General features: G+C 38.9%; 2 protein-coding genes across 5 annotated transcripts in view; both read right to left on the bottom strand.

Moving 5' to 3' along the window:
- The window catches only part of LOC146324567 (tyrosine-protein phosphatase non-receptor type 7-like), a 28,855-nt gene extending 20,346 nt beyond the window's left edge, over positions 1-8,509 (bottom strand). Inside the window, exons 1-2 of one of the 4 annotated variants that reach the window (XM_084720153.1) lie at positions 8,355-8,410; positions 3,032-3,115 (exon numbers count right to left, since the gene is read on the bottom strand). The gene's annotated coding sequence lies outside the window, so the exon portion shown is untranslated. Of the gene's footprint in view, positions 1-3,031; positions 3,431-8,354 lie in introns of those variants that run through there. The other 3 variants (XM_084720152.1, XM_084720154.1, XM_084720155.1) reach the window with 3 other exon arrangements.
- A 458-nt stretch (positions 8,510-8,967) lies between these two features.
- On the bottom strand, positions 8,968-17,164 carry LOC146324566 (uncharacterized). Its single transcript, XM_084722033.1, has 4 exons — positions 16,688-17,164; positions 16,108-16,235; positions 12,550-12,645; positions 8,968-9,079 (listed from the first exon to the last, which is right to left on the bottom strand). Exons 1-4 carry the CDS (start codon positions 17,162-17,164, stop codon positions 8,968-8,970), a joined length of 813 nt encoding a protein of 270 aa, XP_084578159.1.
- Between the last annotated feature and the right edge of the window lie 3,059 nt (positions 17,165-20,223).

Below are 20,223 nucleotides of genomic sequence, written 5' to 3'. Positions count from 1 at the left end.
CATCACTGTTCCTCCACACCTCACTTCCTCTACACGGTCAAAATCAATCAAAAGCACAGCACTCTTCATGTGAAACAGAGCAGCAGATCATCTTACTGCAAAAATAAGATTCCTAATAAGATGTTAACACCACTGTAATGTAACGAAACGTAACGTAACGTAATGTTTCTTTTGTTACTAGATTTAGTAAAACTATCAGGATTTCTTCTTGCAACTAATAGTACCCTACACATACAGCATTAATAGAATCAAAATGTAAAGATTCACACATTGCATCGTCTCTTATTGAATCATGACAGGGCTGAATCATATTATACCAAATTGTTGGCTGTTTAAAAATTTCTAAGATGCATCATATTGTTGTACTCTGTACAATAATATGATGCATACAAATTCACATACAGCAATGTGTATTTGTATCATCTCAGTGAGATGCACACTTCTAATCTGCACTCTGATATTAGTAAGTTAGCAGCTGGTTGCTAACAGTACAAATGTAAACAAGCTAACAGCTTTTAGCTTTCCTTTTGCAGGGATTTAACCACTATGATGCCGGGGCGTCGTTGGGGTTGGATATGGAACTCAGTGCTACTAATTATGGCTGGACAATAAATCCATATTATATCGTATTGTGATATGAGACTAGATATTGTGATTGTGATTTTTGATATTGTTATATCGTGATATGTCATAAGTGTTGTCGTTTCCTGGTTTTTAAAAGTTGCATTTCACTGAAGTGATGTAATTTTCTGAACTTTTATTTTCCTTTACCCATTTAGTCATTAAATCCACATTACTGATGATTATTTTTCAAAAAGTCTCATTGGGTTAAAATATTTTGTGAAAGTTAGTATCGAGGTGGAGTACACTAGAGCTACAATGATTAATCAATTATTAATCAATAATTAAATTAATCACAAACTATTTTGACAATCGATTAATCAGTTTGAGTAGTTTCTTAAGAAAATAAAAGTAAAAATTCTCTGATTTTAGCTTCTTAAATGTAAATATTTTCTGGTGTCTTCGCTCCTCTCTCATGGTAAACTGAATATCTTTGCCGATTGATATTTTTCACCATTTTCTGACATTTCAAAACAAACAACTAATAACTGATGACTCGAGAAAATAATCAATCGCTTAATCGACTATGAAAATAATCAGCAGCAGCCCTAGAATACACAACATGTCAGAACCTTTTAGCACATTTCCACCAGTGTAAAACTTGATGATCATGATAGGTTTTGCAGCTGTATTGCCCAGGGCTACTATTACCAAAAATCTAATCAATCAGTGCCAAATGTTGATATCTTGTAGTGCATCTGCGTGGGAGAATCTCAGAGTTTAGAGAAAAAGAGAGCGAGAGCAGCAGCGGCACGTCACGGTCACAGAGCGGAGTGAGCTGGCGCAAATGTGGTTAAGCTTCTCAGAACCTGACAGAAACAACACTCGCTGCTGTCTGTGTACCATGAAATGCAAAGCTGGCGAGGACAACACGTCTAACCAGCCACAAAAAACTGTTCATCTTAAAGCTAAAGAGTGCATCGTTTTCAGAGCCTGAAGGTTAAATCCCCCCACAGCAGCTGTGGCTAACGTTAGCACACCTGCAGTTGCACCTGCAACTTTAAGTGTGGCAACGACAACTTCAGATGATTAGTTAACTCACTGGATAAGTTGTTGTCAGGGAAAACTGGGCTTTTTTACTGTCTTGGTTGGCTTAGCATTTTTGCTAGCATTAGCCAACACTTAGCCACTGTCTGTGTCTGAAATTCCTGATATTTAGTGCACTAGACCATTGTGATTTATTAACATGTCTACAAAATTAGTATGAAACCAATTTTTGTGAACTGCAGCGTATTAAAGGGGAAATATCACATTACGGAAGCACAGCAGTGCTAACAACAACAACAACAACAACAACAACAACAACAACAACAACAACAACAACAACATAACAGGAAGAATATTGTGTGTTTCCTCTGCGACACAAACACCAGTGTTGCCCTGGTGACAGACTGACAGACTGCAGGTTATGTCTGTAAAATGCTCCAAGTAAAGGGCACACCAGAAGGGGAGGGGCTTCACCTTTGCCTCTCTATGGGCAACTGAGAAAGTTTAATTTTTTAAGTTACGTTACAATCAGTTTGAACATTGGCAAAACACAGAGGTGTCATGTAGATGTGTTCAGGCTGGGACTCTTATCAAACCTGTGAAGTTTGGTTCAGATTGTTCTATTTATACTAAAGGTATAGAAATGTTCTGTTTCATGGCGAGACAATTAAACTCAACGCCATCCCATGGCCACGCCCTTTGGAGTTTACAAAGTCTTTTAATGACTTTTGATCACAAAATAGTCTAGATGGCACACACTGATTTTGAAGTCATCATGATGAAGTCTGTAGGAAGAGTTTGTTAAGATACAACATGTGGAAATCGCCAAAATTGATCATGAAATTCAAAATGGCCGACTTCCTGTTGAGTTTAGGGGTCCAAGAGCCTTTTTTGTGTGTCTGGGCGTGATATGTGTGTATACTGATTTTCATGCGTATCGGTGAAATGTGCTGCAGGGGCTGCTGTTTAGCGGGCGTGGTCAAGTAATTTGGCCACACCCACTGCCAAAAGCTATTTCAGTCAAAATTTTTCCTCACAGCTAATGGGTGTGCCAAGTTTCAAGTGCCATAGAGCACATTTAGCCCCTCAAAAATGCAACTGAAGAAGATTGTAGAAGAAGAAGAATAACCATTCGGTGCTCGGGTCTAATACGTCCAGAAAATAAAGAGCGATGATGATAATGTGTGATTGCTGCAATTGGCAGAAATCACACAATAACTATTAATGCATCAGCTTCCTTTGTTGCTCTGGAATACTTCTAAAAAGAATAACTTATTCAAGGACACACACACACACACACACACACACACACACACACACACACACACAAAACCACATTTTCAGATCAGATAAGACAGAAGACACCAACAACAGGAAGTTTCGAAGAGATCAGTGTTAATGATGAATACAGGGATCGTCTTACCGGTTATCTGACAGCCATGATGTTCTGTTATTGTGTAATTCAGCCTGGTAACATGTGAATCCTCCTCTGACGTCTCCGGATCATCTACAACAACCTCATTACTGACTTTTCTGACCCCAGACGTGCTCACACATCAGAACAACTACTGACTGAACAACAGACAGACTTTACTAATGAAATAAGCAGTGGCAGAGGAGGCAGATCTGTTTCTTCTGTCTCTTTCTCGCCTCCTTCACATGAAATCGATGACAAACCGGGGCAAGAAGAAACAAGTGAACGGAGAGAAAAACGGAGGGAGAGGGAAAGTGATAGTGACGGAGAGAAAGTCAGAATGTGAGGTGAAGTAAAGAGTGGAAGCAGCAGGAATAGACATGTCCTGTTTTTCTGGCCGTTATTACCCTGATTCAAGGTGTTCAGGTAGAGACAGAGAGAGGCAGAGACACCTGAGGGGAGACAGAGAGAGAGGGAGAGAGAAAGAGAGAGAGAGAGAGGGAGAGAGAGGGAGCAGGAACAACATGAGTCAGAGCAAATGAAAAGAGAGATAGATAGAGAGATAGATAGATAATGAAGGAGAGGAAGAGAGATGCTCCAGGCGTTGATTATTAACACACCAACAACAGCTGCTCATGAATCATTCATGTCAAATCATACAACGCACCAACTGCTAACAGCAGCACAACACAAACACACAACACAGTAACACACATCACAACCTGACAGTTGTGGCTCTTCACCTCAGAGGAAATATGGAAAAAAATATCAACCTTTTTATGAGCAAACAGTGACTCAACCTCACACCTCCATTTTGTTTCTCACTCTTCAGTCCACAATGGAAACTTCGGTCTTTTTCAACTTGGAACCCCAAAAATTTATGACTTTTAATAAGTAACTTTGGTATTTTTCAACTTATGAAAAAGTCGGACATCAGAGACGAAGCAAGGATAAACGGCGTGCAGAGCGAGAATATTTTCACATCTAACTCTGTGAATTAAGAGTTTATTTCAACCAAACCAGAGCTGGTGATTGTAGGAACAGTGGAAAGACGAACAAAGTTGTCTGGAGTTTTATTTTGTTTTTGTCGAGTTCAAATGAAGTGTGTTTTACAATGATAAAATGCCTCTTTTTGTCAATGAAGTGTGGTGGCTTTGAACAGAGCGATCAATCATCTGTTTCTGTGGTAACAAAATGCATGTACTACATGTAACCATCATGGTGTGAAACAGTTTCACTGTTGCTGTTACTTTCATACAAGTTGAAATACCTGAGATGCTGCTGTGTTTTACTCTGCAGCTCTCAAGTGACATCACCACCATGACTTCAGACGTTTTCACTGGTGTAACTATGCTATCGTCATAGAAACAGATCATAAGATCTTGATATTTATTGAAATTTTGGCGATGTCTGCAGTCTTAACTTCTACACACACAGCTCCTCTCAGCTCACCGGAGCAGCTCTGTGTCTGTCTGTCTGTGAGGGTGTGTCTTTTTGTTTCACACTGTAATTATCCAAGTGGACTACAGAACTTTACATCACACTTATGTCCTGTTCCCGCAACTCATTTTGTTTCGGTGATATCCTGTCGTGATTTCCTGTAATCGGTCCGAACCATCCAAAAAAGTTTAGTTTTCACACAAGAAACAAACTAAATTATGGTTCAGTTTGATTTGAACGGAGACCTCCCCTCTGGCTTTTTGGTCCGGACTGTGGTCTGGGGGAGGTTTCACACCTGTAAATCTGGTCTGGATCAAACTGAAAAGTCTGAAAGTGTGGCCCAAACGAGGAAGGAGTGAGGATGCCCTGACTCTTTAACAAAAAGCTCCGTCTCTGTAGGGATCCTTTCCATAATGTTGTGGCACTTAAAATACCACACTGAGCCTGTCAGAGGTAAAACAGGCCCTTTTACAGTTCACAGTTGTCCGTAAGGATTATATTACAGCAGGGTGCAAACTGCCGGGGGGGAGGGTTTATAACTCATCATTAGCTAATATCTTCCTACGTGCAATACTGGCCGAACCTCATGGTTATTTGTGCAATAATTCACCTGTTTAATACTCTGTGCAGTGATGATAATTCTCTAGTGCTGTACACTGGTTATACTGGCATCATTACTGCATTTATTTATTTATATTGTGTATTTAAACCAACCTTTACTCTTATTTATAATACTTGCATCTCAGCATGCAGCATTATTGTTGTTTTTGCATCATCATGTCAACCACTGTTGTATATATTGTTGTATATTTTGTTGTTTACATATTTTTACACAACTTTCTATTTTTCGATATTGTTGTCTATTTCCATTCTTATATTTTCTATATGTTCCTATTTTTGAATGGGAGCCTAACGAGAGTTGTTGGGGTTACTATAAAAATAAAAAGTAACCTAATCTAAGTATCGCAATATTAAAGTAATGCAACTTGATCATTTAACATACTTTTTGATTATCTCAATGCTAAATATGGTGAAACTGTGATTTCACATGAGACCTGAGTGGTTTTGTGAGACTTGAAGTGAAGTGTCTGTACTGAAGGTAGTGGTATATCAGCCTTTATTTCAAAATGTATTTAGAATTTTTATCCTGCTAATAATCCCAATTTTTACTAAATGTAATCTAAGTACATCTGTTTTATTTGTTGCTGTAATTGGTTCCTTTTTTTGTGTCTAGATTACATAATCCTGTTACAAGTAATCCATTACCCAAACCTGAGTTGAACTATGATGTAACTACTGTAAAACTTGTTCTGACTCAAGTGGCTGGTGGAGTCCACATTTTTAGAGTGAGTTAATTCTTAAGCCTGGAGAGGATCATGTGATTGTTTGTATGTATGCGTACCTGTGTGTGTGACCAATGACACTGGAGTTTGTCTGCAGCTAATCTCAAACACTACTGGACCAATCAGCATAATATTGTTTGTGCACATTCATGACTGTATACTGTAGGACCTTTGTGAGTCACAATTCTGGAAAATCCTTGAAAAAATGTTCTTTAAGGCTTCATACTGGCGACAGCCATGGCCACAGGCTTTATGTTTCCTGGTCATCTCGTTCTTATGAAGGCAAGAACACCTCAAAGGTTCTTCAAACTTTGGACCCAAGCATAAAATGAGTTCATTTTGGTGGTCAAAGGTCTCTGTGACTTCACATTTTTGGCAAAAACTCAAGAATTCACAGGCTAATTTTACTAAAAATTTCACACAAATATCTAATCAAACATAACAGTGTTACAGAGTAATTACTTACATGTAACTAATAATGTAATTAAATTAGAAAATATATAAATTTAATTAGAAAATATTGTTCACAGTTACTGAGAAAAAAATATGTGATTAAATTACAGTTACTGATCAAAATGTTGTTTTCTAGTTCTCTCTGCTTCTGGTCAGACTGAATGAACTGATGTATTTCCTACGACTACCAGTAGATGGTGCAGGTTGATGAGCCGTACTAATAAATACATAAAGACTTACTGGATCCTCCTGAGTTGACTGATTCATGAGTGGATCAGACTCTTATATGTTGCCGTGGTGATGCTGCCCCTCATGTTCAGAATGACACAATAAATCCAGTTCCACAGTTTGTTAAACTCGTAACATAACGATGATTTGTCACCTCCCCTCACTGTCTGATAGTGAAGCACGAGGTATCCTTCAGCAGCTGAATCTGACGTGGCGTTAAAAGCCATTTTTAACGCTCTGAAATGTCCGCTTGTTTTTGTAGGTTTAGGCACAAAAACTATTTGGTTAGGTTTAGGATAAGTCCATGTTTGTGGTTACAACGACTACATCACGTGACGTCAACACAGTGATTTCCAAGACTAAAGTCACATGACTAAAGTCATGCAACACATGGAACATGTCCGTCTTTATACTACATTAACAGCCCGGTGTGTCAGACGGTTTTACAAACCAATTCCTAAAAAATAGTGACGCTGTGTGAAATGTACATAAAAACAGACTGCAATGATCTGCAAAAACTTTTCAACCAATATTCAAGTGTGTACCGTACAAAGAAGAGATTTTTAATGTTAAAACTGATAAACACTATTGTTTTTTTGATGCCTGTAACTTGTTTCCAAAAAAGGATCGGAGCAACAAAAGACTGAAAGTTGTGGAACGCCTCAGAAACAGCTGTTTGGATCATTCCACAGGTGAACAGGTGAGCTGGTAACAGGTGACAGGATCAAGATTGGGTTTTAAAGGGGCGTCCTGGAAAGACTCAGTGGTTCACCAACATGGATGGGGTGAGATTCACCACTTTGTGAAAAACAAAAAAGAGAACGTTTGTCAACACAAAACTGCAGGAATTTATAGATTTCATCATCTATAATCCAGAATATCATTAAAAGTCACGTGAAAGCTGGTGTGTCTCTTCCAGCTGAACACTGATTGCATCTGTGTGCGTCGCTGAAGGGTTGTGACAAATCAACCAGGTTGAACTGTTATTTTATAATAACATATAATAACTAATAACTTTTAGCCTATTAGCTTATCTTATTATTGGCGTTCAGTAGCTATTGAAATGGCAATAAAACATTTAGAATTTTTTTGTCATGAATTGAGCCTTGATGACATTACGAGGTCTACTTTGGTTGATGTGGATCAGATTTTAAAATCCATCTTAAAAAAGATCTGTATTGTATCGAGTGTGATATGACGTCCGGTAAGCTACGCTGCGTCGTCTTTGAAGTGTTGTTTTCTTCTTCGTACATGCGCCGGACGCCGCAGGTAGGTGGAGAGACAAAAAAAAAAAACTGAAAGACTAAACAGATTCTTCTTTTTCCATTTGATGACTGAAATTGAAAGCTCATTTTGATCAGTTTTTGATTTAATGTTGAAACCCCCGGTGTACGCAGAGCTGCAGTCAGAGAGACACAAAGAGTCTGAAAGGTCACGTCTTTCAGGGCCGTTCAGACCAGCCTCGTTTGGTCCGGACTTTTTCAGTTTGATCTGAACCAAAATTACAGATGTGAAATAACCAAACCTCAGTCCAGTTGAAAGTGGTCTCAAGATGCCAGAAAAGTCCCCAAGTTGAGTACAGGTGTTGATAACTTGCATGTATTTCAATAATTATACTGTAATATAAATTCTATCTTGGGTAAACACTGATTCCAGCTCTGCTCATGACGATGAAGTGTTCATGATGACATCATGGTGAATAAACATCATTTTAAACAACTTTTTCTGCTCTAAAGGTTCATCAGATTCATAAATACAACTGGAATAACTCCCTTCACAAACAAAGCACACCACATCTATACGACTGTAAGCTCTCCATTCAAAGTTATCTTTCAGGTGACCAAGTTTTCGTCTCCCTTCGTCCTCACCTCTGTCTCGCTCCCGTCTCTTCCTTCTTCGTCTTCCTCCTCCTCCTCTTCTTCTTCTCTTCAGTCCTCGTCGCTCTTCTCTTCTTCCTTTTCTCTCATCTGTTGCTTTCTGTCGTTTTGTCTTCACTTCTACCTTCTTCTTCGCCACTTCCTTTTCTGCACCCACCCACTCTCTCATTACCACACACACACACACACACACACACACACACACACACACTTTTTCGCACACACATACACTTTCTATTCCCCTCATTCAAGGTTATGGGTCCCCTTTAGACTGCACGCCACGGGCTTCAACGTCGTGTATCTGTGTATTTATTTTCATGTGTTGTTGTTGTATCTGCGTGTGTGTATCAGTGTGTGTGTGTGTGTGTGTGTGTGTGTGTGTGTGTGTGTGTGTGTTAAGCCATCAGCAGTGTGTTCACAGTGGGGCTGTATAAACTGATTTTCCATGTCTTTTTCTCTCCAGCTGTCAGATGAGCAGCGGCAGGATACAGTCCTACTGGGACACCGTCAGGGAAGCTAACCTGCTAGCGTTATTAGCAGTCACGATAGAAATAAAATTAGATGAGCAGATAATCACACCGCGGGCGGGGGGGCTTTTAGGGGTTCATTCAAAGCTGTGAGGCTGCGTTTGTGTGCTACTGAAGAAATGGTGCTGCTGTTGTCTCACCGTGTCGTTCGTCTCGTGGCCTCGCGTCCGTCTCCCCGTCCTCTTCACACTGTCATGGAATTTAAAGAACATGTTAAAATGTTAACAAGTTCTTGCTTTTTGGTCATCAAAGTGAAACGCTGCATTAAGGAGGAGAGAAAAACAACATGGAGGACGAAACAGCAGGACACAACAGAGAGGTGAAGACCCTCCCCTTCAGCTGGACCATCATGTGACCTTATGTAAGAAAAATATCAATGAATTAAACATGTGATGTTTGTCAATTAAAAACAAAAGCACAATATGTAAGTTCTGCCAGAAGGGGTCTTTCTCACATAACAAAAGACTGATATGTTGTGACGTAGTGTGGATCATGTTCATTGTTAAATAACCACCATATCTGTTCTGTGCGGACATCAATTAATAAATTATTTAATCTGACTCATAAGCACAGGTATCTGCTGAGGTGATTATGTACAAATACCTGATAATCAGCCTGATTAATAAATCAACCTAGTGAAAACAGTAATTAGGAGGACTACTCACCCAAAACATCACGCTCTCCACAAGCTAACGTCGCCCCAAACCACTGAAGCTGTGATTCCTGTGTTTCACACCAGGATGTAGACACACAAGCGACAGTTCATGCTCGTTCTTTAGCTTCCTAGCTAATATAAAACCAGGGGTCTTTATATTAGCAGCGGTGTAGCAGGTGGCTTTGCTATCTTACACCAGCACGGTTGCCATTTTTGACCTGTAAATGACAAGTAAATGAACTTGCGCCTAGTCTGAGCAGCCGTGGGCAGGAGGTCTAAAAATGGAGGATAAATGAAGGCGTGTCACATGGAACATTAAGCAATGATTAATGTTTGAAATGAAATGTTATTTAGATTTCTCAATATGTACAGTTTGCACAATCCAAAATCAAAAGGCACTCTTTAACTTTCAGCAAACAAAAAACTACAGTTGCCATGAAAATATAACAAAGCAGTGCGTACTTACGTCAGAGTAACTCCATTTCCTTCATATCCACAATACGACCGTGATCGTGATCTAACGTCATCTTTCCAGCTGTAATCTGTGATGTATAAAAGTTTGTTGACAAGAAGAAGCACATTGTAAATGTGACTCAGTTGTATGCAAAGTGAATGGAGAGATGTTAATGGGTGAAAACAGATGCAAATTCAGCTAAAAATATTTCAAGTCAAATAGTTCAAGTTGGTTGTTGTAGCTAATTTAGACCATTTAAACGGCGTGACCGTTACAGTAGCTGTAGAAGTAACCATGCATGAATTAGGTCCGGTTCAGTTCTGGGTCGTACATTTGGGTTCGGGCACAAATTTTTTTGGACTCTGGGACCCGAACCCATGCAGAACAGAGGAATGTTTAAGCTGATCCAGCTCAGAGAGACAGACCTGATCGGCACCGACTTCACAGCTGATTCCTCTCAACAAATTAATTTCCAGGTTGACAAAACTAAACTTTGTGCGTTGCCTTAGCAGTCTTCTCACCGGTGCCTGACTGTGACACAAATAATCCATCATCCTGCCAAGAAAGTTACTAAAATACATCCAGGTTTTCTGTTCTTCCTTTGTTGCTAATTGAAACAGCATAGCTAACCCTCCATTGCTAATGTTAGCATTGCTATTTTGCTATCACCTGTGCTCTCCAGGTGAGCGTGTGTCCCTGCTCTCCTCCTGAGCAGGAGCCCACACTCATGCAGGTCATTTGGCGCCACCTTGTGGCCAAAGATGCACTTAATGATCAGTGCCTTCTTGGATTCACTCCGGTATGACAGACCCGGGGAGCCGCAGCGATATAACAGGACCTGACTGACTGGATGAAACGTGGATCTGATTTTAAACACTGCAGGCAACAACTCTTGATTTTAAAAGATAGACAGATATGAGATAAATAAGGATAGAATATCTGATCTGTAGAATATAGAGATTACACAAGAACAATATAGTTATAGTATAAAGATGTGTTTTAAATATATTATATTATTTTAATAATGATTTTTATTTTATTTTCATGGATCTTGACTTGTACGCTACTTGGCCACTAAAAGCTGAAATATTAAATAAATAGTTAAACTAGATCTTTTAAAAAATGTTCCCATGGCTGCCCAGAAAAAAATGAACAACATCCTGTTGGGTAACGTTACGTTCAAAGGCTGGGATATTTTAAAATTTGTGTTGCAAGAAATGTCAGTTTTATTTTAAATGAGATTTTGTTACGTCTGGAGCAGAACCTGGATTTCTAGTTTCTCTTCAGCTGACTCCACTGCTTTAACATCGTCACTGTCCCCGTGTCCACTTCACTGTCTTTGAGTAAAGAGATCAGAGGTTAATTTAACCTTTACAGCCCAAACCTCTATTCTAACACTCTTGGTACGTTTGAGGAAAGACTCTGAAAATGAGAAGTGCATCTTCCTTCATGAAGCCTGAAAAGCTGCAGGTTGTTCAGTAAAAGAAGCAGGGACTCGATGATCCCCTCTGCAATTACTGTTTCATTTGCACATGAGATGATTTAGCCTCTCGTGTCTGTAACTACCTTCTGTTCTGACGTTTTATTGCTCCTCACTCCCTGTCTGCTCTTATCCTCCATCCTTCTCCTATACGATGATATTCTGTATGTTGTGTCTTTTTCAGCGTGAGGTTTCTCTCTGACGCCCGTCTGCAAACCAAATTTCCCTCATGAACAATAAAGGCAGAATGACTGAATGAGAGTGAGGAGTGTGTTGACTTCAGCGGCTCCCTGTGAAGTTGTTTCATTAGTTTCTATGGTAATTCAGCGCTGCCATGGAAAACAATTCACTGTAGACTCACTACTGAAGCACTTTAATTCATCTGCTAATGACACGGGGAGCGTTTATACTGCTGCGTGTGAGATAATGGGACATGGAGTGAGAGAAGAAATGAGAGAAGAAAGAGAGAGGGGACGCAGAAAAGAGGAAGAGTGGTTGGCGGCTGTGAGCATACAGGAAGTTAGAGAGGAAAGAAGAAGAAAACAGAAAGACAGGTGATGAAAAACTGATGAAAGAGGGATAGAAAAGCAAAAAAAAAGAGTGAAGATGAGATAGAAAATACATTTTTAATTAATAACAGACACACCGATATCCTCGGGGTGGGGTAGTGATATTTTTGGGTATGAAATTAGGGTTAGCTTAAAGCCTTCAAATCACATCAGATTTTTAAAAATAAAAAACAAAAGTGGAAACAAACTGATTGTTCCTGCAGAGAGCGAGTTCCTGCAGCATAGTGACACGTGGAACGTAGCTACAGACAAGGAACTGCAGTTAATCCACAGATCGGACCTGTCAGACCATAAAAATGAACATTCAGATTAATAGCAGATGGTTCGTTTGTGGGTGAAACAGGATGAATCTCCTCAGTTAGAGAAACGCTGTGTGCACATTTACACACGAGGCACAGGAGCATAACTTCTGTTATTATTTAATTGACCCTTTGCTAAGCCCCACCTTCCAACAGCCACTGTCCAATCATAGGTTAGCAACTGTAACTAGAGCTGACAGACTTTCCGTTTCTCTCCATGTTGAAGGTGTGCAGGAGGTTCTGAGGAGAGACACTCGGCGTTTCGTGAGTCTGGACGGTGGCGTCTCTTTTGTCGTCTCTCAAAGACATGAAACATCAGAGCACACGTGTGGTGAACAGATTAAACTCTGTCTTCATCTGCTCTAATATAAGTTGCTAACATTAGCATGTCTGGCTAACTAACACTAGCTTACTAGCTGCAGTAACTTGCAGTCAAACTTGTTAGATCCCACTGCATAATGAGTGTATTTCTGTCATCTATCATGTAGATATACCTGCTGTATTTCACCATCTGACCAGTGTTAGCTTAGATGTAAGCTAGCTTTAGCCTCAGTCTGTTAGCATTAATGTTATATCATGTACGCAGCTGTTAGCTAACTTTACATAAACACTTTGACAGGGTTCTTGTTTTAAAACGTGTCAGATGGAAACATTAAAACATCAGATCAAATTGAATCTCTTCTGCTTCTCACAGACGTCACTCAGCTCAGAACAAACAGGACAGAGACAGATTTCATGGAAAGAAAAAAAAACCGACGTGAAGGTCAGAGAACTTGTGTCTGGAAGGTTCTGCTGAGGATAGAGTCAGCAGCAACAGAATCAATATCAGTTTAAGTCTACACTATATTTAGAATATTTTCTCCTCTTTACCTTTCTGTCAGACAGACTTTTCTGACAGGAAACTACTGTTATATCAGACAAATATCTCTCTCTACAAACCAACCAAACTCCACTGGAAAATCAGAGATTTTACCTCACAGAAGACGAGTTGTTGGTCTGCTGCTTCGTCCATCTGTTATGATTCAACAAGGTGGAGGAGGGTACCAGCTCAAAAAGATTTAATTAAGTAAGACAACAAAACAAAGACTTACACAGAAACAGGGAGGGAAAAATCCAAAGTCCAACAAAACAGAATTCACAAAAGGGAAACGCAAAAAACAGAACAGGGAAAAATAAGACGGTTGAAACACAGAGGATACAAACCGACACACAGAAACACAGAACTAATGAGACACAGGTGGACAAACAGGTGAAACTAATGACAATCAAAAAGAGCGGGAAAACAGACAAAGACAGGAAGTAAAAACAAGACACACGAGGGAGAACCAGAACTACCAAAATAAAACAGGAAATATCCAACAAAAAACCAAAACCATGACCTCCATCTGTTAGTGTTTGTGTCACTTCTGTATTTTAAATGGACATATTTCTAGGATCCTGTAAAGCAGATAAATAAATAAACTTGCCTCATGTCGTGTGCTTTTGGATGTTCAGGATATTTTGATGTTTGTTGTCACATTTTAAAGTAGAACACAACTTTAAAACTTTTAAAAATCTACCTGAGATCTCAGCCTGTGAACATTTTGGTCAAATTCAGTTTTTTATCATTTATCTCAATCATGTTGAAGCTCAAGGATACAACCAGGTGACAAATATCAGATGAATATTTCTGTAGATTGTCAGTGATCCTTCCCACCTGCACTTTGAGCTTTTACCCTCCGGGGGGCGCTACAGACCAAAGACGAGGACAGAAGGTTTGTCTCTTCAGTGCTGAAGGCTGAGCCTCGTTATGATCAATATTCAGTCATTATCTCATTTATGTTTACTGCAGTTTAGTTTTACAGAACAAAGAAAGGATGATATATAATTATATTTAAATGTGTGAATGTAGCAGGGTGTAAATACAGTTTGAGTGTAAATAATAAAAAATGATAATTTGTTAGTAATCAGTTTCAGTTTATTTAAACTGTAGTAAATAAATGTACAGTCAGACACAGAATGATTTTTTTATTGTGTAAAATGATTAAAGAGTGTGAATAAAACATAGGAGTAAATATATGATTTCAAACAAGATGATATAAGTTTTGAATGATTAAAGCAACATGTAACCTGTTTAGAATCAGTGTGTCATTACAGAGTTTGTCCACCAGAGAGCGCTGATAACGTGATGTCTCATACTGTAAATACAGATCCGTAGATGTACAGGTTTCATTCTGAGGTCACAGAAACACAACGATTCTTTATTTATTTACCTTCATGATTTCTATCCTACTGTCCTAATCTGATTATCATCTTCAGTGAATCTGTGAGCTGAAGACGAACTGAAAAACTGATTTTGTACATTTGGATGATGCATAAAGAGTTTTTTGAGTTGGCTGTTAACATATGAAACATTTGCATTAGTTACTCCTTTCAATGTGATAACAGTTTTTTTTTTTTTTGTTAAATTATTTTTTAACTGGAAGATGTACAATGTGTTCTAAAACTAAAGTCAAACTGTATTTGTAACCACACATCCCTCAGTCTCAGATTAAAGCTCGATATTTTTGATAAATCAACTGTTGACTGTAGGAGGAATTCTGGAGAATCATGAGTAGAACCCTGGACCTTGGCGATATGATAGAAGAGGCTGAAAAACAAAACATAATGAGAAATGATCAAAATTAAAAGTACAGAGGCCCAACATGTTCAACATGAAACAAATGAGATTAAAAAACAAACAAACAAACAAACAAACAAACAAACAAAACAGCTCATTATACTAAAAACTTTCATTTTGTTTTACAATTTACAGCATCTTTGTATGTGAAGTGCATTTCTTTTAAGGAACAATATGTAGCATTAACACATGCAGAAATGAGAACAGCAGTCAAAATAATGAGTTAGAGCCACAGACTGGATACTAAATGGGTTGAATCCATATTTAATATATGATCTATATCAGATATGTTCTGTTTTCTCTCTGTTTGTGAGGTTGGTAAATATGACAGACAGACAGATATTCACCATTGATGAACTTTCCTCTTCTCTCCACTGCGACACAGTGAGTCCATGTTCAGAAAGAAAAAAAACATAAGAAATTAAATTTTTATTTCTCCCTCATGTCCTGTTACCACCCACCAAATGTAGTTTTGTATTAAAATGTATCTAAAAATAAAACTGATTCAGCTCTTCATAGTTTGGGCTCTTTGGTCACATTTCATTTTACAGGTGCACAATTATCTGAAACTTCTTTAAAATGTCTTTGAAGTTATCCATAAATTACACAAACATTTACCCCAGATTTCATGGTAAGTAAGTGATAATTACCAATGAAATATGTTCTTTAATGTCATCAACTGTCATTTTGTGTTTCCTTTAAAAAATATATTGTTTCAGTCACAGTTGAAGCACCAATAAAAAAAAAAAGACCTCAAACAATAACCGACGTCATTTAATAATCCAGTTCTGTTATGCAGGAGGTAAACTATAATCTAAGGTGATCATTGATCTCCTGCTGCTCTGATCTCTGAATATTAGATATAAATGAAGTCTGAAGAAAACTGTGCTGCTGATCTGACCTCTGGAGGATATCTAGACATTTGGAGATAAATTTCATAGAAATTTAAAATGTGTCATTTGCAAATTAATACCTACATACCATGAAATCAGAGGCCAGTAAAATGAAACTTGTCGTAAACTGTGTGAAGAGAATGATGGTCAGAGAGCAGATATTATGGTGAACTAGTTAATTAGCCGACTTATTACATCAGAAACATACCTGTGATGGTCCAGCTGTTGCTCCAGCTGTTGTTCCAGCTGTTGCTCCAGCTGTTGTTCCAGCTGTTGCTCCAGCTGTTGCTCCAGCTGTTGTTCCAGCTGTTGTTCCAGCTGTTGCTCCAGCTGTTGCTGTTTCGGGTATCCCATTTATCAGTTCTTCAGCGACATCAAAACATCTCCGCCAGTCTTCACCTCTTAGTTTCTCCTTGACTTCTTTACTTGCCTTTTCCCTCAGAATCTCTTTTCTGACTTTCTCTGTTTCTTCCAAAATCCGTTTGTCATATTTAACTTTTCTGTCACAACAACCTGATTCTGTACCGCAGACCCTACATCCTTCACAGCATTTCCTCCAGTCAAACGATGACAGCAGAGCCGCAACAAAAATGATACCAAAGAGAACAGAGAAGCCAATAATCTGAAAAAGAAGCATTACAGATGGTTATATTATCACAGAATTACTGTATTCTTACATATTTCCTGATGATTCACAGGCTGATCATTTAGAATCACAGTGAATTATAACTAAAACTTACATGGAAGCACAGGCTGATATGACGAGTATAAAACAAGAAAACTCTCACATTTGAGTGATTTTTCAGTTCACCGATGATTCTTTGTCCCTCATCTGTTTTCTTGTCTTTGCAGACTAACTGCATCTGTTGTTCAGACTGATAACTTTTACAGCAAACATACCAGTCTCCATCGAGGTACACAGAGGCAACCCACAGCAGAGCAACTAGAGCCGCCTTGATTATACGTCTGGTTATAACCCAACAGAATCTGCCACAGCAACACTGATCACGACACTGGTTACTACAACACCTGGTTTGTTGGCTGCATGTGAATTTCCAGGTTCTCTGAAATGTCTTGTCCATCCATAGTGTCAAGAAAAATATGATCAAAAATGGCAGAGCCATGTATAGGCTGCACTCGTAGGTCTGCGGTTTGCAGGTGCATCTCAAGTCTCTCTCGAGCAAAACATTATAAGTAAAGATGAATATAACAGTGCCAAAGATGCTGAGCTTTTCAGATGGAAATCTCATCAGGTAGTCCGTCATCTCGGGCAGACAGTTTGCATCTGCTGAAGCTGCAGCTTGTTGCATCCACATCAATCACAGAGTCTTTGCTTGCAAAGAAATCGGCTGCATGAGCTGCACAATCTTAGTCATCTGAAATCTGGCCCTGGGACTGATACACAAGACTTATTTTGTTTGTTGAGTTCCCATCAGCATGAGAGACAGCGAGCCTTTGGTTTCTGTTGGAACTTGTTTCTTTCTCTTTCTTTGTTCTCATTAAATCTGTTTCCTGCAATCTCGAATGCAGTGGAACTCTAACATATTATGTCTGGTTGTGACACTGTGGTCGTAAGTTTGATGTTGAATTCATACATGTGTGCTACGGTTTTGAAAAGTTTAAACTGAATGCAGAAGCTGAAGAATATTTTCTCATGAGATTATAATGATGATGTAGGAACACATGTGATGCGATGGTGCAAAGTCTCTGAAGTTAAAGAACAAATAATAATTTGTTCTGACTTTTGAAACAGAAATACAACCAGGATGGTTTGTTCTGATGATGAGGAGAAAATAAAATTCAAGAGGACCATGAAAACCACACAGTTACATGGTATAGGTTGCCATGGCAACACATGAACATGGCACAGCGAACAGAAGTCAGCGCATAAACACACACACATATTTTTTAGAGTCCCCAAACATAGATACTATCTGTTTCACAAGAACCCATGGAACCATTGAATGCTTCTTTCCAAAAACATTTTTTCTTCAACTCATTCAGCCAGATGACAGAAAGAGATAGTAACAGACATACGTCACCGTGATAAACTGCATGTTTTTAAGGATTAAAAGTTTTCCTTTTGAGTTAAAATGAATATATCCATTTTAGATAGTTAGCAACATCAGGTTACACTTTCAAGAAATAAATTAAGGTCTTGGGTAAGTTTAGACACCAAAACTACTTGACTTGGTTTAGGAAACGTCTGTGGTTTGGTTTAAAGGGACAGTTCAGAAGTTGAAAATGATGATGACAAAATGCCAGATACTGTGGAGACACAAGGAGACCTTTATGGAGCAGAGGACACAGAAGACAAATATCTGCAGAGACTGAACAGGTGGTTCAGGCAGAGAGGGGAATTTTCTGTGGAAACTAGATGTCGAGCTGGAGGTAATAAAACACAAGCTACCTGCTGCTGTTGCTTCCAGCTTCTCAGGGAGGAGATATACTTGCTTTTAACAATACATTCATGTACACATGATGTCTGCATCATGTATCCTGAGAGTAACCTCAGGATAACCCTAACCCTAACACCTCCTACCATACTTACACAGATGACACACAACTCTACATTACAGTCACCACCAGACTACAGCCCCCAGCATCTGCACTGAAGAAATCAATACATGGATGTGTCAGAGTTTCCTACAGCTAAGCACAGAAGACACTGAGACAGTTGTTTTTGGCCCCAAAGGACAAAGATTAAAAGTCAGTGGTCACCTTGAATCCATGACACTAAAATCTACAAATCAAGCCAGAAATCTCAATTTACTAAATTTCAACAGTCACATAAAGAAAATGATTATTTTAGCCCACAACTATCTTAAAAACATGTGAAGAATTAAAGGATCTCTGTCTGAACAAGATACAGAAAAAACTTGTTCATACTTTCATTTTCAGCAGGCTGGATTATTGTGACGGTGCCTTCACAGGTCAGAGTAAAAAATCAATCAGACGGCTGCAGCCAGAGTCACCAACACCAAGAGAGAGCAGCACATGACATCACTGCTCTGACTTCCAGATTTTAAAATCCTGTTACTTGTATATAAAGCATTAAATGGTCTCTGGCCAAGTGGTGAATTTCTGCTAACCTCTGCAGCTGTACAGAACTGAGCCTCCATGATGAGACTCTCATGTGGGGCAGTTAATGGACTGGCTATGGTTAAGAGCCCCATACTGAACAACCCTACAAAAAAAATCCAAACTGTTAAAGTAACTGCCTCTTTAAAACAGTCAACAGGAACTGAACCCTGGTCTCCTGCATGAAAGTCCTGTGTTGTTAAATCTAAATGAAGGCAAAATAAATGTAAGGAGAAATCAGAGATTACAGCTGTTCAGACATAAATATATGTTGGCAAAAGTCCATGTTTGTGTTATTATGTTTGAATACTGTCTGTCTGTCTGTTCTGAAGATCTTTTTGGATCAAGATGAAATCTGTCTTTAAAGTTATAGTTGAGGCGTGTCGCTGCATGTGAGATTTTCAGATAGCAATCATTCTTTTGCGGCACGTAAGCTTGAAAAGAATACTTTGTGAGAGCTGAGACAGACGTTGAATACTGCGTTGAGAGGAAAAAGTCAAAAACACAGCCGTTCCTCTTTTAATGAATTTATTGAACAGGCATCAACAAACAACTGTCTGCAGTACAGTGAAGAATCTTCAGTCCAATGATGACAACAGCTGTGAAGAGGAACCCCTGGATAAAAAGTCTTGCTGAAGTCACAGAGATCCCAAAGCCCTGGAGATCTGTCTACGGTTTTTAAAGCATTTGTGACAATAGGCCATTCCAACCTCATTATTATCCAATAAACTTAATTAATATCCAATAAGACTACGCAAAGACTGTGTGAGACACGAGCTCATCCCATGTCCTCCTTCAATGTATACATTTCGAACCCTTAAAAGGAGACAGAATGTACATTGCTAAAGTCTCTGCACATCTCCCAACATGGATCGATGCAAAGAGCTGTATCTTCATGATACCCAAAAATGGAAATACACGGCTCTCAGGCCACAGAGAACAAAGAAATGTTGAATTGTTAGAGAAGGTTAGAGATTGTATGATCTGTAGGCCTGTACTACACATGAACTCAACCATCTTCCCAGAAATATACCCCAACGTTCAAATGCCAAGTGTGGAAAGAAGCAGAGCTGAAACAAACTGACCAAACAGAAAAATACACTGATCAAATGATGGAGATCCAGAAAATTTAACAGAACTGACTGCAAATGAAAAAAGGGACACAAAATAGTCAGAAGTGCAGCTGCCTACAAACTTTATCCCTGCAGTGCAATGAGTGAAATGTCAAACAGAGGCTGAGGTG

The sequence above is a fragment of the Lutjanus erythropterus genome, chromosome 6 (genome assembly GCF_056507025.1).
Source record: "Lutjanus erythropterus isolate fLutEry1 chromosome 6, fLutEry1.hap2, whole genome shotgun sequence".
Taxonomy (NCBI): Eukaryota; Metazoa; Chordata; class Actinopteri; order Lutjaniformes; family Lutjanidae; genus Lutjanus; species Lutjanus erythropterus.
This window is presented reverse-complemented; position numbering and strand designations above follow the sequence as displayed.

Excerpts from the sequence above, each read along its gene's own strand:
- LOC146324566 (XM_084722033.1), bottom strand. The coding sequence starts at position 17,164 with ATGACGGACTACCTGATGAGATTTCCATCTGAAAAGCTCAGCATCTTT. Across the intron at positions 16,236-16,687 it reads AACTGAAAAATCACTCAAAT|CAACAGCTGGAGCAACAGCT; the intron begins GTGAGAGTTTTC and ends TACCCGAAACAG. Across the intron at positions 9,080-12,549 it reads AACATGGAGAGAAACGGAAA|TGTGAAGAGGACGGGGAGAC; the intron begins GTCTGTCAGCTC and ends ATTCCATGACAG.